The following is a 19439-nucleotide window of genomic DNA, read 5'->3' as shown; positions in this document are numbered from 1 at the left end:
AATCTCTTCAATGAGTTAAAGAAAAAAAAAAAGAAACTCAGCGTGTTATATCTTCATGATTAGGGGAAGGAAACATTTACGAGGGGGACTTACCCTATAACATCTACTCACCCTGCAGATGAAGCTAATTTCTTTCTGTTACACATAAGGTTTAAACACAGAGATCACCCTAGATAAGGTTAATCATCAGAGAAGCAAATGGTCTATATGTTATTATACATTATTTAGTTGTATTCTAGCAATAATATAGCCAAAGATAATAGTGTCATTGACTTTATCCCTGATTCATTCAACCTCATTTATTGTATAGCCCTAGAATTTTCCATCTACAATAAAATCAGATCCCACATTACACAGCAGCCTGGATTACTCAGTGGCTCCTACTTTTGAAGATAGCCCAAAGTTCCTACTGGCCAAAGCTTGAGAAGATTTCTGTGGTCAGTGACTGCAGATTTCTCTAATTTCTTAGATTATTTTTTTCAGACTCTTCCTCCCTGAGCAAAGCCCCATTCATGGTACTTAATTTGTCTATATGCACATACACGCACATCTTGTTAAGCAGAGCTACAGGTGTCTGCTCATGCTTTTTCAAAAAATATCTCCATCCCCCCAAATTTGCTTGTCTTCTGTTTCCTTCTTTAGGACTTTTCCTTTTCCTCTTCCATCTCTGTCCCACTCTGATTGAAGTGGTGTCCACATGCTTTCTCCTTTCAAAGCACTTCCTACTGTGTAGTGTACTGAAATGGTCTCCACTGCTGGGCTCAAGGCTTTCCTTGGATAAGAAACACTATCTTGTAGGCATCTTGTTCCTGCAGATTCTAATAAAGTACATGACACATAGTTGGTGCTAAATATATGTTGAGTTACTGATGGGACAAGAAGTTGGTGAAACTCAATCTTGTGTTTATTTCATTTAAAAAAAAATTCTACTTAAAGCCTTAGGCAGCATTAGAAAAAATATAGATAGTTGAAAGATAAAAGGAAATAAAAAAAACTCTCACAAAATTATACACATCTTCAATTTGGATTTTTTGAAGTACTAAGTAAAAGTTTATATATATTATAAGATTTTAGAATACTTCAAAACAAGAGCTTGATGCCAGAAACAGGTTTGGAAAGGAAAGCAGCTTGCCACTGGCAAACTTTGCTTAAACCTGTTACCTGCACACACGAAACAAATCCAGGGCCTTTATGTATTTCCCATCAGATAAAATTTATATAGAGAAAAAATGTCAGCAAAAGTTAGACCTAACCTGCATAAATCATTTACCGTAGCAAAGTTGGGACATGACTAGCTCAAAGCAATACATGGTGACATAGAAATAATACTCTCCAATTCTACCTACTTTAAACACTTTCAACTCCATCCTTAGACACAAAAGAGGGTTTTGGTGAGAATTAGGAGAGGAGAAAATGAAATTGGTTAGTAAGGTATCTATCTAAGCATTTTCTTTTAGGAGGGACCTTTCTAATGAGGTTGTTATGATTTAAAAATAATCTGAATCAGTCATGATATAAATTTTATTATTTTTTAATTAAGGGCATGGAAATAGTATCCAAATAAGTGATTTTTTTTAGCCTATTCCTCTCATTTATAATAATAGATCTGTCTAGGAATTATGACAGACTTCTACAGACCTTTAGCCCTGCAAGCATTCACAAAGAAACCAAGATCCACATAATTGTGCGTCCTGCAGAGTGGGTCCCTTGACCTCACTGGTCAGCCTCCGCGTAAGTTGTGGGTGAGAGTAATGGGCCCAACGTTTCACAAGAAAATGACCTCAACCTCCAGCTAACTGCTGCGGCACTGAGCCGACAACTTTTTTTCCTTTTCATAGGAAAGCTGCCGCTTCAGCATCCTTTCCTGGAGCCCCTGGCAGGGTTTCAGGCCATGTGTCAGGGGAACCCTTGTGTGCATCACGATGACGGAAGCCAAGCTCTGGCCCACAAGAGTTCAGGACTGTTTGTTCACAGGAGAGTTTAAGCAGAACCATGGGTGTTACACAGTTCAAGGATGCCTTGAAAGAAACCCATGCTGCTGTGGGAGGGGCTGTCAAAGGCTCAAATTATTGCTCAGTTCCTACTCCATGGCCCTCTCTGGGCCTGCAGAGAATTTAGCCAATAATTTTGCTTGGGTTTTTTTTTTTTTTTAATCACTTTAGTGTCTTGACTTAGCAAGATTTTGAACAGGTAAATACAACAGTTTTTGTGCATTTTTAAGTAGGACCATAGTGTAAGCTGTTCTCTGTGGGAGGCTATTTTATTAATGAATGCAGTATATGTTCTTGGTAAAAAACAAACAAACAAAAAACAGTTAAATTGGCTCATCCCCCCTGCCCCACTAGAAGTAGACAGCGTGGAGGTGTGGTTTGGTGTGGTGACTTAATTTTCTGTAGGATACCTGGCAACTCCACATTGAGGCGCTCTCTCTCTCTCTCTCTCTCTCTCTCTCTCTCTCTCTCTCTCTGTCTTTCTCTCTCTCTTAAATCTATGGTAGGGATGAAAAGGTCAGGTCCTGAATGTCTTAGAACACTTGGGATTAAAATTCCTAAAAATGCAGGCTAATAACAATACTAAGCATCATGGCTAGCCATATTGCCTCTTAACCTAGGAATTTGGAAAAAGTAATATTCTAAGCTCTATGCTCTATAAGAATTAAAAACAATAATTCTTTATTTGAGCAAGAGTTTTATAAAACTCACTGTTCTTTATTTTGTTGTTAGTTTTTTTTTTTAACTTACTGGTATGTGTGCTGGGAAATTTTAAATTTAAAATGGAGTTTCTGAAATAAATTGCTCCACATGTCAGTATACATAATATATTCTTTAATTTATTTATTATTTTGGTACCAGGGATTGAACCCAGAGGCATTCTACCTCTGCCCTATACCCCCTTTTTATTTTCTTTTTTTGAAACAGAATCTTGCTAAGTTTCTGAGGCTGCCCTTGAACCTGTCATCTTTTTGTCTCAGCCTCCCAAGTATGGGGATCATAGGCTTATTTCACTGTGATTGGCTCAGTATACTACCTTCTTAAGAGCAGAGCCTGTATCTGACTGCATGAGGTCTTCAAGCATTAACCCTGAAACCTTTCTGAATTATTTTCCACATTAAAAAATAAAAAAAATTAAATATAATATGTGAAGCCTTATCTTATTGGGTGTGGGGGGGCAGTCTGAATTGGCACTCTGGTTTCAGGAATGCTTTAGAAAGTTAGTGAAGATGGGAGGAGAGGGGGAATTTTATGCACTAGGAGGTGCCCTGGCACCCAAGCCTCAGGCTTTGAGAGGGTTGGGCTGAAGAGGAAAGGAACTTAGTAAGAGTTTAGAGCTGCAAAGGGTGTGGGGGTATCCTACTCCAGGCTTCAGATATTTAAAAGAAGCAATGGACAATTCCCACACAATGGCTATGTCTATAACCTACTAGATGAGCTTACTATGGGCAATTCAAATGACAATGAAATATGTTTATTTTTTCTTACAGTTTCCTATATTCCTATTTTATATAGTAAAAGGAAGAGAAAAGGAAACACAAAACTTAAACAGATGCACTACCATGGCAACTAGGTAATAGTATACCTACATATGGAAAGTATTCAGTAAATTGAAAATGGTTGTGCTACAGTCAGAGGTTGAATTATTCTCTGAGATCTTTGAGTTGTGATATTACAAGGAACTTTGCTACATCTGTCTTTAATGCTTCATCTTTTATAACAAGCAATAATTTATAGTCTTACAATCAGGGAAAACTATACATATAATGTTTTTTATGCTTATCATTTAAAATTATCTTTAAGATTATTCCTTTTGTTAAGGAAAAAAAGCTTCAGCCTTCTTTAATTCACCATGCAAGGTTCCGGAGGTTGTGTGTTCACCTAAAATATGTCTTTACAGAGTTTGGTGCAGAAAAATAAAAAATAAAAGGATGAGGCAAAATTTAACCTAGAGTGAGTGCTGAGAGAGGAGAGCCAAAAGTCCAAGAAGTCCTGATAACAATCCGCGAGTCCATGTAAGGAATATTTTGAAAATTACTGTAACTTTTACAAATTATTATGTTAAAACCTATCTGGAAAGTCCTCAGATCCTGAAATTCAGTCTATAAAATTGTTTGTTGTGCTACTGATAAACTTATGGAGTCTAAACTTTCAGGACAGTTTCTTCACGAGTATCCGTAGATTGGAAGGCCAGAGAAAGGGATCTCAACACTTTATGCAAGCTTTTCAAAGTCTTTCTTACTGACAATGACAACATTTTATAAGATGAGCCGTGTGGATCCTCTCTAAGGTGTGGTTCCTCTCTGCTCCCATGGCGACTTACTTATCTTCACTGTAATGCAGTGAAGTTCTCTCAGAACTGCTGGGTTTAGGGAAGAGGGCTCACTCCACAGTCTCCAGGGTCAACTTTGTAATGTAGATAGACCCAGCTTCCCTACAATGTCTTTGGATACTATCTTTTCGTTTCCCTGTATTTGTAGTCTATTCTGAACAGGGTGAGTAGAAACACCCTTCCAGACTTTTGTCCTTGGCAACACAAGCCCATCCTGCTCTTGTGCAATTCCACAAAGGAAGCACAGCACGTATGCAGGACATGTGTAAACCCTCCTTAGCCTGTGGCTCCTTCATGTCGCTGTTCCTTTAAGATAACTCTTAGGTAATTCGGTGTGTGATACCGCTGCATCTTGTCAAATTTTTAGGAGTCTCGACTTCACAACACTGTATTTTGTTTACGTCCACCCCCCAAATCTAGTACTTACACAGGCTGGGGTTAGTTACTGAAAGGGTCTGCTCATAATAGAAATGTGCTTATCCCCACAACTCTGCTCCCTTAAAGTAAGTAAATCCTAAAAGCGCAGAATCCCTACAACACAAACCCTCGAAAGGATTGTGTGTGTCCTAGATAACCTTGTCCTCGCGGGCCGCCGGGCCCTCCCGCGCATCCTGGCAGGGAGCGGTGCAGGATCCCCAGCCGGCAGGCGCAGTCCCCCGGCAGGTGCGCGGCCACCAGCGCCTGCGCTGTCCTGCCCAGCCCCGCCGAGCCGGGGACCGCGACCCCGGGCGGCGGGCTGCGGGGCTCCACGCCGGGTTTTCCTCCGCTCTCCTCCTGCAGCAGCTCCCCTGCAGCCCCGCAGCCCCAGGCCAGCGCCCCCAGCCAAGCTTCCCCGGCTGCGGGTGATGCCCCGGGAGGTGGCGCGGCTGCAGGCGAGGGCGCGGCGGGTGGCAGGGACGGGCTGTTGCAATTCGGAATCTTTGTCAGGGAGTTGAGGAGGAGCCAGACAGAGCCCAGGGCCGCGAGGGGCGTGAGGGGGAGTGTTCCCGGAAAGCCCAGCGATGGAATCGCGCAGCCCCAGGACTTGAGAAAGAAAACAGGAAACGTGGTGGCCGCGCCGGGTCGCGGCTGATTCATTCAAGTGCAGAGCAGAAGGTTCCGCAGACAGCAGACAGGGCGGGCTCTGGCCGAGGCTCTGGACTAGGGATCGAGGGGACCGGGCCGTGGACCAGACGCTGCGCAGCCCGCCGGGCCCGAGGAGAGCGCGCCGCCCCCTCTCCATCCTGCGGAGCGGGATCCAGGACCGTGACTCGGACCCGCGCCAGCCCCGAGTGGCAGCGCGCTCATTCCCTGCGTCCCCGTGCAAAGTTGGCCTGTCGCACTTTGCGCCCTCCCTGGAGGCCAACTCGGGACGCCAAGCTGGAGAGACCCTGCCTTTCTGACGCCAGCCTCGCCGCGAGCATCGCCTCGGCCCCCATCGCGCTGCCGGGCTCGACAATATGAAGGAGCAGCCCTCATGTGCGGGCACCGGGCATCCGAGCATGGCCGGGTATGGCAGGATGGCCCCTTTTGAACTCGCTGGCGGCCCCGTGAAGCGCATGAGAACTGAGTCTCCCTTTCCCTGTCTCTTCGCAGAGGAGGCCTACCAGAAACTGGCCAGCGAGACCCTGGAGGAGCTGGACTGGTGTCTGGACCAGCTAGAGACCCTGCAGACCAGGCACTCCGTCAGTGAGATGGCCTCCAACAAGGTAAGCCCCTGCCTGAGGTCAGGACGCTCCTAGGCTGCGGGTTCCCACGCTGGGGAAGCACCAGGCTGTGGCACTGGGAAATACATAGAAAAATTTGTCAAGCTTGCTGCATGTTAACTGTTCTCCGTTGGAGGAAGATTCTTGTTTCCATGCATTCCTTCTCTCTTCCATTGACTGGAGGTAAATTAAACGTCTTGCAAAAGCAGCTTTGGCATAGTTTGATCCAGTATCCCCAGGACAAAAGGTTCCTAAGTGACATTTTGCCCTTGCAGCAGAAAACCCACTAGAGTGTGTTGGCGGTGCATATTTAAAATTTAAAATGTATTGTTGGGATTTCTGATTGGGAATATAAGTTGGTAGATGAAATCACTTGGATGACGCCAGCCATCACAAACTCAGAAGAGTTCGCTGAACTTGGAACCTTAAACCCCATTTATGTAGTTATAGGGGTACCCTGCAGGAGCTGGGCCTTTGTATGTTCTGTTGGCCAGACATAGCCACAGGAAAGGTTAACATAGTTAAGAGGTTCCTTATCATCATTACCTTTGTTTCTTTCAATCTTGGGGAACAAGTCCAGGTTTCTGAGGTCACTGAGTTATAATGAGGCTTCAGCTGGGCATTTGTGCCGGCCGTATGTGCAAAGGTGCTGCTCTTGGCAGTTAATGGAGTTTGGGTGCTGAGAAGTAACCTTCAGCCTGAGACAGCCTTAATATAGCTTGGATGTTAAGGTAGAGTATTTTCAGCTTTGCTTTGTTCTTTAGGTTCTTTAGGGGGAATTCCTGTTCTTTTTGTCTTTAGTCATGCAAATGAAGTAATTGTGTCTTGTGTCATATATATTTTAGTGACTGGCTGGTGCTGAGGGGACAAGAAAGGAGGAGACATATACATGTTGGATGCAGATGGCCAGGGAATCAGCTAGTTGGGACTGGTGATATGTGTGGCAATTAGTAGTCCTTGCCTCTTAAAGATATTTATGTGTTGTAGGCCACTTATTTACAAGGTCAGGAAGGTTATGCCACTTCACTCTCTACGTGTACATGAGTGACACTGTTTTTAGATAACTATAGTTTTTATCCCACCTGTTTTTATGCAGTTTTTATAAAAAAATAGCATAACAATCACTCATTGTCTTATCTGTTAACATTGCTTAAATAGGTAGCACTGTTGTTTAAGTGAAAAGTTGGCTTCAAACAAATAAAAAGGGGTTCTCCAGACACGGCCTGTAGTTACTAACCTACTCATACCACACTGACCTACCTACATGTACACTGATCAGATCTTTTTTTCTGTTACTTTTGTAATGTGGACCTCATTTCTGAATTTGGCATGGAGCTTCTTAGCATTACTTTCCTACTGGGTCTTATTCGCAGTGGCATTAGGTACCACCGTTCTCATTTGTCTAGCAAACTCTTATTTTTATGAAATAGAATTTTTTCATAATTTGATTCACAATAGCAGTAGACATATGCCGCGTATTTTCAGCACTCTAAATGCTGAATGGGATCGTTCTGCAGCAGGCCCAGGTTCCTCATTCTTTGTCTGGTTGATTCTGTGTAGTAAAAGGCAGAGTAGAATCTGAAGGTACCTACTGAGGTGCATGCATTTGTTGATTTTAGCAAGATGATTTGACAGTACATTTTCAGTAAAATGTACCTGAGAAGCTATAGCTACTTCCCCTAAAAATCATACTCTTAAGGATAAGACCTAGTTTGGAGTTTAAAATTTGATGTGAAATCTAATATGGCATTGTGATTTCAACTGTGAAGTAATTTATCTATATTTCAGGAAAAAAAAAAAAAAAAAAAACTTTGGGCTCAAATTAATTGCCCAGATGATACCTTTCATTTACAGTCACCAAATAAGAGAATGACTTTTTTTTCTTCTTTTAAATTTTCATTGTGAAAGCTCTCAAATAAAACTTGGAGTTGGGATTAGTATGGGAAATAGGTTTATATGGTTGAAGTGAAACGTAGGTAAAATAAGAAAATACTTTTTCAAAATGCAGTCATCATAACTTTTTTTTTTTTTTTCAGTTCTGGGGTGGAACCTGGGGCATCTACCTCTGAGCTACACCCCCAGCCCTATTTTTTATTCTTTATTTTTTGAAAAAGTGTCTCACTGAGTTGCAAAAGGCCTCACTAAGTAGCTGAGGCTGGCCTCGAACCGCCACCTCCTTTCTCAGCCTCCCAAATGCTAGGATTACAAGCGTGCGCCACCACACCTGGCTGTTATCCTCATTTTTTATGTCTTGCAATTGAAAGATTATTGACATGACACTTTCCAAGTGCAGCTTAGCTCAGCTGAAGCTGTTGCTTAAACTTTTAATGTCTGGGGCATTCTTTGCTCTTTTAACTCATTCATTTCTAAGTTAGCATTGTGGTTCACATGACTTTTTACAGGTAAGAAAGGATTAACCTAGAAAGAAAAGCTCTTGGTTGTCAACTGACCTCCCCTTCCTCTTGAGAAGGAGGGCACAAATAAGATGCATCCACAAGAGCTGTAAACTGAGCTTGAGCAGCTGATCTGAAGTTCCCTGTGAGTGACGCCCTACTTTCATAGTAGACTGACTGGAATCACGTATAGCTTGCTACACAAGCCTGCTGGGTTGCTTGACATCACTTCAGTGTGAATGGATAGGTGGAAATGTTGCCTTTTGGTTATTAGCCTTATTCTGTCGGTGTTTTCAGCTAATTTTCATTTTGACTTTGAAAAATGAGGGCAGTTTTGTCCTCTCTTGAGGTTTTCAATTTTCCATCTAATAGATTAAAAAGCACAACAAAAACACTAGTAAGGACTTTTAAATGATGATAGAAAATACTTATTGTAGAGATGGACTTAGGTGCTAGGAAGAACACTATGCAAACTATTGAACAAATTGGGTTAACAATGCATATATTTTTAAAATATCTTAATAAAAGGAATCTAAAACCATTCAGAGTTTTAAAATGAAGCTTTGGAAGAAACTACCCGTATTTTCTGTATTAGTATTGTACTATATATCCTGCTTGTTTATGGTATTGAGACAGGAAAATAATTGAATTCTTAGACAAGACCAGGGTTGGCTGTCAGATATGTAGGATGCTTGTATCAATTGGGGTTAGAGATTCCAGATGGCATTTAATTTGAGTGATTAAATCTACAGCATTTACCCTTATAAGCACATTAATCTGCCTGAGATTTGTACAGATTTCCTTTGGAACCTGCTACATTGAGTTCCTTTGGAACTCATTGCTACAATTGAGGGAAATTTTAGTGATGTCTAAAAGCTTTGAAGGCAGATAGACCTGGAAGTTTAGTCATGGTCTAGTCTCTTGCTAGCCTAGTTGCATTAGAGAAATGACTTAAACTTTTTTAGATTCACTCTTCTTGGCAAATTATGGGTGTGATAATAACTATGTTGAAGGATCAAGGTAATTGTTTAAAAGAATATGTATATAAAACAGCAAGCTAATTCAGGGTCTAATAATTATAGGGACTGTACTTGTTATTGGTACTAGTTAGGGCTTAGGTCAAACTTTATTTTCTATTTAGCCAGTATGTATATGTGTGTGTGTGTGTGTGTGTGTGTGTGTGTGTGTGTGTGTGTGCGCGCGTATATATATATATATATATATATATATATGCGCGCGCACACACACATTTATGTATGTGTAATATATATTATTTGTGTGTATATATGTGTGTGTATGTATATGTATGTATGTATATATATATATATATATATATAGCCATTCAGGTAAAAGTTAAGTACTAGAAACTTTAAGTTTCATAGATATTTATAATTCTTAGGTAACTGTCTTTAAGTTATTTAACATCTTCATCTAATATAGATAGCACATCTAACTTAAATAACTAAGTTTTTGAAGTTCTAATTAGAACTTTAGTTTCATCTTTTATTCAATTCAGTTACAGAATTCCAGACAGGAGAACTAAATACCTTTTCTATTTTACTGTAAAGGTGAAATCACAGCCCTTATTAATCTTTAGAACATGTAAAAATGTCATGGCAGTTGGTGGATATGTTTCATCTTTTTATACAGATTGGGCAAACCTGAAGTACCTTTTTCGTAAAATATTTCTTAATAAAGTTTAGTTCCATGGTGTTTTTGGTTTCCTCTTATGGAAAATACAGTGACTGTGGAAGGGGGTGGCAAGGAGAGCAGGGCAGGCATCTGGGCCTCAGATTTTCAGCGATTATACCCTGAAATCCTAAAATTCAATCCTCTTGAGATCTAATAATGCATATTTTACCAGCCTTTAGTATAAGTGCAATGAATGACCTTTGAAGGAGAAAATGATATTGTGTTTTGTTCTTCCTTAAAACATACCACAAAAAATACATTTTATTTCTGCCCTTTAACTTTTTTGGGCAGTTCCGAGACATGGCATTGATGGAAACGACTGAGCTTCAAGCTGAGTCTGTCTTAAAATTTGAATTCAAGCCTCCTTCTAAGAGACTTACAGTTTCTCTATAGTTGGTTCCAAAGGTACTTAGCCCAGCTTTGCAAATGTGGTTATGACTTCTTGATAGAATTTATTTTGTCTCTTTGGTTTTTAGTAAATATCTCTAGCATATTTCTGTTGCCTATGAATTAAATTGCTTTTCTGAAGTGCTTTTTCTTAATGCTTTCTATGTTTGCTCCCCCTGCTGCCTTGGAGCTGTCAGTGCATAGCTTAGCCTGGCACTTTTCTGAGATTGGCAGATTTTCTTCTGGGCAGAGGGGTGCTGAAGGAATATGAGGTCTCAAGAGAAGTGGCTCAATTGTAAGATATTTCAGCACTATACAAGTAAAATACAACTCAGAATAGAAATAAATGTTAAACTTTTGCTAAGAAAAAAGACAAGTTAGTGGTAAAAGACATTTTATATTGAAACTTAGAGAATGACTAAGAGTCAATCAGTGTGCCTAAAGACAAAGTATACCTTTTCAAAGAAAATATTTTCTGTAATTATAGAACCCCAGCTTTTTCATGGGTTGAGTTTGATATCTTTTCTTTCATCCATTTTAATAAGTAGATTTGGAAAAGATTTATGTCGTTTACATATATAGTTCTTTAAAGTGAATTTGAAGGGTCAAGAGTCCTTGTTTTTATACTCATTACTAGGAAAAATGTTTTCTACTAAGTCATAATAGAAATACAGGAAAACTTTTAATGGAAATTTTTGTTTAATTGAAAGCAAGACTCTTGACATTATCAAGGTACTGAGAATTAAAAGAAAATTGTTTCTATTGTCAATTGAGTTCCTGTATCAGTATTCAATGTCACTAAGCTTAAATAACTCTAACACTTAATTGTCAAAAACATCTTACTTTTATGATTCAGTAAATTAATCATCGCTAGAAAAATTGCTTTCTGTTATTGTACATTAACTTAAATTATGGGAAAATGGTAACTTCTCATTGAGAACAATATAAACTCTTCCTCTTGAAAATAATTTTTGGCCAAGGTAAAATAGTATTTTTACCAATGTTATGGATGGACTAGACAGACTTTTCCCCCAACTAGAGAGGATGATAGATAGTAGTAATCATCACATAAATTGCAGCTATTACCTAAGATAGAAATATATGCCAGATATGAGATGTGGTTAATGTCATGATTTTCAGTTGCTCCATAAAATATGTAGATTTTTATTCTTCTCTTGTTCAGCAAGGAAGACCTGATCTTTTCTAAAACTTGAGATAGTTTACTTGGCATAGTCTGTGATCTTTCTAGAAAGTAGGAAAATGGACAGCCCATCATCTTAATAGCCACACTAGTTCTGAAAGGCATTGTATGAAGGCATTTATTTTATCAACTTTAAGGATGGGTGATGAGCCTTGATATTTGCTTGAACCACAAACAGTTCTGCTGTGTTCATTAGGAATTACTTAAATTTGATTACCAGCTAAAATAATAATTTATATTCTTTTACTCTTAGAGAATACTTTACTTAAATAGTACCTATTTCTTCATTATGACAGTTTCATATCCTAGGCTTTTAAGATAGTTTTGCTATGCTTTGTATGTAATGAAGAGGAATGATATTTCCTCCCTGGCCTGGAGCATGTTCCAATGATGCTAAGGAAGCTTTGCAAACTGGAAAGAACAGATTTTTATTATTATTTTATTCTTTTTTAGTGATACTGGGGTTCCTGGAAACCCTTCTACCTTCGGGCTACACTCCCAGACTTATTTTTTTTAAATATTTTTATTTGGAAACAGAGTTTCTTAAGCCAGCGAGGCTGGCTTCGAACTTGCACGATCCTCCTGCCTCTGCCTCCCAAGCGTGGGGATTACAAGCGTGCGCCACCATGCCCGGCAATAGATGTTTTTTATCAGGCAAACTTGACTTCAAATTCCAGCTCTGCTGTTTCCTACATAATACTTGGGGCAATGTGCTTCACCTCTCTAAAACTCATTTTTTTTTCATTTATAAATTGTGATAATAAAAGCAATAAAATTCAAATGTTGTGAACAATAGCTGTAATGTATGCAAAGTTCAGTTTTGTGTACTGGCTGCTCCCTAAACTATACTTTCTCACCTGTATGGAATATCCACACAAAGCAAGATCGAAAATATCCTCTACTTCTTGCAAGGAAGGACTTTACATGTCTTATTCCTATTCTGTAAGAAATTTGACTTAATGTTGCTGAAAGTTTGTCATTTCTTTGTACATTCATAGCTCTTATATGTTAATGCTTTTAATTTAAAGCAATTTATTTTAAAATGTTACTCTCTTGAACACCGCATCTTAAGCAGTGATGTGCATGAAGTCATGGGTTTGAGGTCCTAATATATACTTTTAATATACATTAAAATTAATATATGACAGGCCAAGTGTGGTGGCACCTGCCTGTAATTCAAATACTTGGGAGGCTGAAACAGGAGGATCGAAGGTTCAAGGACAACAACAGCAACATAGCAAGACCCCCAGCAACCTAGAGAAACCCTGTTTCAAAACCAAAAATACAAAAAGGCTGAGGGGTAGCTCTGATATAGAATTCCCCTGGGTTCAATCCCTGGTATCACTCACATACATACATACATACATACATACATACATACATACGAAAAGAAGGAGGAGGAATAGAAGGAGAATCTAAGAAACTCAAGCCAAGATGAGCCTAAGTAAATCTGAAAGTAAATATGCTGTGTTATCCTGGATGACATCCTGGAGCAGAAAAGGAGTAGGTGAAAGCTAAGGAAATCTAAATACAGTGTAGATTTTAATTAATAATGTGTCAGTATTGATTCAATAATTGTGACAAATGTGCCATACTAATATGTAACTTTATTAACAGTAAACTGGGTGTGGAATGTATGGAGATTCTCTGTACTGTCTTTGCAAGTTTCCTGTAAATCTTAGAAAGTGATGTAAGCCATCTCCACCATCTTCTAAGGCCTACCTGGGATGCTACCTCTACAAAGCCTATTTTGTCCTCTCTTCTGTGTCTCCATCCTCAAGCCTCATAGTGAATTTAAAGTGTTTGTTTTTTCACTTTCCACAGGATTTTATTTGTGATTCTCTTAACTCTTAATACAATATTACAATATTTTGTCTTTGTTTTATTCTTCTGATGAGGCTTCTATGCCACTTTTAGTCTAAACCTAGTGAGTGTCAATATAATATTTTGAGCTAACTTGTAAATTAGTATAGTGTACATAATATTGGTTAATCTAAAACAAATTTCTCACCTTGGATTGGTAGAGTTAGAGTCTGAGCATTGTAATTTTGCTTTTTTTTTTTTTGTATTGGAGATTGAATCCAGAGGCATTCTACATATGAGACCCACCCGCAGCCCTATTTTTATTTTTTTTAATTAATTAATTAATTTATTTATTTATTTATTTTGGTTGTACTGGGGTTCCTGGAAGCCCTTTTACCTCCGGGCTATACTCCCAAACCTAGTTTTGCATTTTTATTTGGAAACAGGATCTCCTAAACCAGCGCGCGCGGCTGGCTTCGAACCTGCGCGATCCTCCTGTCTCTGCCTCCCAAGCGCGGGGATTACAAGCGTGCGCCACCACGCCTGGCTATTTTTTTTAAAAAACAGGAAAACAGCGCCGGGCGTGGTGGCACATGTTTGTAATCCCCCGCGCTTGGAAGGCGGAGACAGGAGGATCTCGCAGGTTCGAAGCCAGCTGAGCTGATTTAAGAGACCCTGTTTCCAAATAAAAATATAAAATAGGTCTGGGAGTGTAGCCAGGAGGTAGACGGGTTTCCGGGAACCCCAGTACCACAAAAACAACAACAACAAAAAAAAAACAAAAAAAAACAAAAAAAACAGTGTCTGGCTAAATAGCTGAGGATCTGGCTAAGTTGCTAAGACTGGCCTTGAACTTGAAATCCTCCGGTCTCAGCCCCCCCCCCCCCCGCCCCAAGTACTGGGATTTCAGGCATGTACCACTAATTCTTGCCTTTTAAGTGGTGTTTTTGTTTTTGTTTTTCATTGACAGTAGTCTTGCCTATTTTTTACTTTAGAATCTTCCCTCTGCTTATAGATACTCATCTCTTAGAAATTTTATCACAGCAGTCAGGCGTGGTGGCGCACGCTTGTAATCCCCGCGCTTGGGAGGCAGAAACAGGAGGATCGCTCAGGTTCGAAGCCAGCCGCGAGCACTGGCTTAGGAGACCCTGTTTCCAAATAAAAATGTAAAAATAGGTCTGGGAGTGTAGCCCGGAGGTAGAAGGGCTTCCAGGAACCCCAGTACCACCAAAAAAGAAAGAAAGAAAGAAAGAAATTCTATCACAGCATATACTACATGATCCTCATCTCATTGCAATTGAAAGTGTATATATAGTGCACAGACCCAAAACCCACAAATGCCATAGTGATGGCCTTAAACTGTTCTATAACTACTTTAGCAATAACATTCTCATTATCAGTTTATTCCAAATGAAAATGATTTGAGTGCTTTCCCTGCTAGTCTGGGAAGGCTGGGTGTGGGTGTCAGCCTTTGCCTGCTAGTGAGTGTTCTGTGAAACTTTGCCCGGTGTGTGTTTGAGTTCTCATCGGCATCTCTGGTCCCCTGCACTGTAATCCCTGTAGTGGCAGCCTCTGACTCTTATTCCTGGCAATGGTGTGCTTTGCAGACATAGGCACCATAATAGGAAATACTTGAGCCTATCATAAACAGGTCTGGAGAGTAGAAAGCACAGGCCTGACAGGATGTGTCCGTAGCAACCAGGCAGAGATGTGCGGCCATATTGGATTAAGTTCAGGCCCACGTGTGCCTTGTACATTTCAGGAAACAACTGGTCGATTTCTGGCTGCTTACTACTGTATATATAGCAGATTGGGGTAGCTTTGTTTTTGGTTTAGACATATATGAATAAATATGCCCTGAAGAAATACTCCTTAGAGTATTTTGAGAAGACATATCATTGTTTCCCTTTGCTGTTCTCCTTTTGATTTTACCTGATCATTCCAATTCATACACATTAGAGGAGGATCAGATATTTTAGTACAGTGGAAACTTAGAAAAAAACTATCATACAAAAATAGTTTTGTGTCTTTTAAAAGGTTTATAAATTAAACTGAATTATACAGACAGAACTATGTAGAAAAGATCATTTCTTAGTAAGATGACATTGTGTTGCTCATGCCTTTAAATCAACTCCACGTTTTAGAAAAGGAGTGCATTCTTTTGCCAAAATAGGTTCTATTTTGTATTTTCTGTGTTTTTTTTTTTTTAAACTTCAGGGAGAAGGATTTACCTTGAATGATTAATGGGTTTTATATAAAGATTTTAGGAAGAGAACATACTTTGCAAACTTTAAGTGCCTTTTTAGATTTTAATAAAGAAAATTCTTCTGTGGGTACTTTAAATATATATAGATGTCCTTTTATCATGTGCAGGGAAGCCCTGTTTTCAGAAAAGAAGTTAAAGCTAGCAATGAATTAACAAACGTGTAATTCTTAGAATATTAAAGCTGGACACACATACACACACGTGTGGTACATACACATATGTGGTACACACCTGTTATCCCAGTGACTCAGTAAGCTAAGGCAGAGAAGCAGAGAATTGCAAGTTTGAGGCCAGCCTGGGCAAGTTAATGAAATTCTGTCTCAAAATAAATAATATATATACATATATATGAATGAATGAATGAATGAATGAATGAATGAATGAAAAAGGTAAATTTGGGGAAATTCTTTGAGAACACTGCTCAGTGTTTTTCATAGATGTGGTATTCCATGAGTATTTGTTAACTATTCTCTTCCCTTTTTAAAAACTAAGCACCGATTCGTTTTTATCTTTTCCTAATGAATATTTCAAGTCATTTTCAACAACATCCTGTGGTATGAATGAAACCAATTAACATTTTATTTGGCATAATTTTAATTTTCCCTTCTTTGTCTCCCCTCTCCCCTTTTTGCAGTACTAGGGATTGAACCCAGGGGCATTCTACCTCCAAGCTATAACCCCAATTCTATTTTTATTCTTTTATTTATTTTTGAAGCAGAGTGTCACTAAGTTGGGGTGGGCCTCACAAAGTAGCTGAGGATGGCCGCGAACCCATGATCTTTCTGTCTCAGCCTCCTAAGTACTAGGATTACAAGTGTGTGCCACCACACTTGGCTCTTTCTTTATTTTCTTAATCTTATATTCTCAGTATGGTTTCTTAGATCTGCATATGAGTGATAATTGGGTTTCAATAACACATAAGGAATTTTTTACTAGAAGAGGGCTATATCCTTTACATAAGGAAAACATTGGTTTAGTTTCACCTAGAAGATACTATTTGGGCCTATGTCTTAATTTTTCTATGTAGTGTTAATGAGCAGTAAAATGATTAAAGGGTACATAGAAGAAAAGACAAAGAATTTTCATTATTTTGGGCTGAATCATTAGTTTTTATATGAAAACATTATTATTTGAAAAGTCAAATAATTACATGTTTTTCCTTTTAATATATCCTCAATTATAAATATTTTCTTATTATCTATTTGGTATACATGAACAAGCTTTGACTACAACTGGTCAGGACTTTTCAGTGTAAATGTTAGGCATGATTTTGTATATATTCTCATACCTAAAATCTTAATTTTCTAATTTAGTCCTAGAAACAGTATGCCATATGTCAAGACAGTTACTCCCATTTTTACAGATGAAAAACTGAGTTTCAGTTTAAATTTAAGCTTTTTTGTATGTATGTGTATGTATGTATGTATGTATGTATGTATGTATGTATTGCTGGGGATTGAACCCAGGGCCTTGTGCATGCTAGACAAGTGTACTGCCACAGAACTACATCCGAGCCCCTTTGTATGCTTTTTAATAGGTGTGAGGGTGTTCTAGATATATCATTGGGTTATGATGGAAAGAAAGATAAAACAAGTGTGTGTTCTTGGGCTGCATTTTCAAAATATATCCAAAGTTTTTTTTTTTTAATTTATTTAGCGAGCACTAGTTTCCAAAATAGCAAGAGCAATTTCAGCAAACCCTAATTCCTGGAGGGGATCCTGTAGTACATCTTGTTCCACATTCCTTCTTTTCTGTTATCTGTGTGTGTGTGTGGTATTTGTGTGTATGTGTGCACGTGCGCGTGTGTGTATGTGTGCTCGCTCCTGTGGTACTAAGGATGGAACCAGGATCATTCTACCTCTGAGCTATACCCCTAGCCCAGTTTTATTCTTTTATTTTGAAACAATATCTCACTAAGTTGCAGAGGCCCTCTTTAAGTAGTTGAGGCTGGCTGTGAACCTGCGATCCTCTATCTCAGCCTCCCAAGTCCTGGGATTACAAGCGTGTGCCACCCCATGCTTGACTTGCATTCCTTCTTTTCTAAGTCCTGTCAGATGGGAGCAGAATGGCCTGGCCTTAGCCCCTAGGAGGAGCATGATGTTGGACAGCGTGTTTGGTTGGGAGCCCAACCAAACTAGGCACTGATAGGAATGGAAGGATGGTGGGGTCCCTGGGATGAAGAGACCAAATGGCTAAAGCAGATCTGAGATGCTATGATGGCAGAGAATAGGGGGTTGCAACAGCAGATAGAGAAAGCATAGGATGAACTCAGAGGAATTGGAAGCAGAGTTAGGATTTTATTTTATTTTATTTTTTGGTGGTACTGGGGATGGAACCCAGGGGCCTTCTACCTCCGGGCTACACTCCCAGACCTATTTTATATTTTATTTGGAAACAGGGTCTCTTAAGCCAGCTGAGGCTGGCTTTGAACCTGTGCGATCCTCCTGTCTCAGCCTCCCAAGCGCGGGGATTACAAGCATGTGCCTCCATGTCTGGCTTGGAGTTAGGATTTTAAAAATAGTCTGTTACTGTGGGATGGCCTTGAAAGTCTGTTTTTCTCATAAGGGCAAAATGGGGAAGGGAGATAGACTCATAGATGCAGTGAGAGATAAAGGTTGGAGGAAGGAAAGGTAGAAAGAAAGAGAACATGTTATTGTACATGAGAGCTGGGTCAGGTGGTAAGAGGTGGGATGTCTGGTAAAGCTGACCTCAGGTCAGGGCTTTCCTTGTCTGGAAGCAAACTGACCAGTCTTACGCCTGCCCTCGTCTACCTCAGCATTTGTATGGGGAAATCTGGTTGCAGTGAGCCTTTGGGACAGCCTTGAAAAAGAAAGAAATCCCACATGGGTCAGCCAGAGGGTGCAAATGCTGAAGGGATGACAGCTATAGCCATATAAAAGAAGAGCTACTAGGGAGAGGGATTTGTGTATTACGGAAGGCTCTGGTCCCTTTTAACACTAATAGCTGGCATCCCTTCCTTCACCTGTTGCCTCCTTGAGCAGTGGCCCAGTAGCAACATGGGTGGGTTGCTAAATCCAACTGCTGGGCCATCCCCTGAGGAGCCTGCTGCCCAGGAGTGAGGAACAGTAACTGACGGGATATGGGACAGCAAGGTGCAAACTGAAATAGGGTGAAAAGTATCTATGTCCCAATAAGTGTAGCCTCCTTCACTGTAAAATATTGGAAGTTAACTTTAGATGCCAGGAGAGTAAAAGAAACAGAATAGCTTATTTGTAATTCTACTTTAAATCTCCTAACTTCTTATGAATTTATCAATTTCTCTTCTGGATATAAATCTACCCCCACACTAGTGTTAGGTCCTTACTTCAATCCCTCTGAGCCTCTGTTTTTCTTGGTAAATCAAGACTAACATAATTTGCCTCGCAAGACTGTTGTGAAAAATGAAAGCTTACGTAAAGTACGTAGTGTGCTGCACGTACATGGTAGGCACTATGACCTATCTTTAGTAGGGATGAGGACTTGGAACTATTTTTAAACTTAAAAGGTCAAGTTTATATGCTGGCATATAGGTAACCCAATGCAATTGGAGCTTGAATCAACAGGCCTTGGAGAAAGCTTAGATTGAGCTTTTGAAATCCTGATACCCAGTCATAGTGATTTATGGGACCTTACTAGCCTGCATATGTAATGCTCACTGAGTTTGTTTACCTTCGTTTTAGCTCGTTACC

General features: G+C 39.7%; 1 protein-coding gene across 7 annotated transcripts in view; it reads left to right on the top strand.

The window, feature by feature from the left end:
• The window catches only part of PDE4D (phosphodiesterase 4D), a gene marked incomplete at both ends in the record, with an annotated part of 1145009 nt that overhangs the window by 1085689 nt on the left and 39881 nt on the right, over window positions 1-19439 (top strand). For all 7 annotated transcript variants that reach the window (XM_080701741.1, XM_080701740.1, XM_080701742.1 and 4 more), the window contains one exon: window positions 5899-6011. In XM_080701741.1, coding sequence (XP_080557867.1) covers window positions 5899-6011 — 113 coding nt within the window. The remainder of the gene's footprint in view (window positions 1-5898; window positions 6012-19439) is intronic.

This window comes from Muscardinus avellanarius (genome assembly GCF_963383645.1).
Source record: "Muscardinus avellanarius genome assembly, chromosome: 1".
Lineage (NCBI taxonomy): Eukaryota > Metazoa > Chordata > Mammalia > Rodentia > Gliridae > Muscardinus > Muscardinus avellanarius.
Note: the sequence above shows the minus strand (reverse complement) of the source record. Positions and strands in the feature narration are given on the sequence as shown.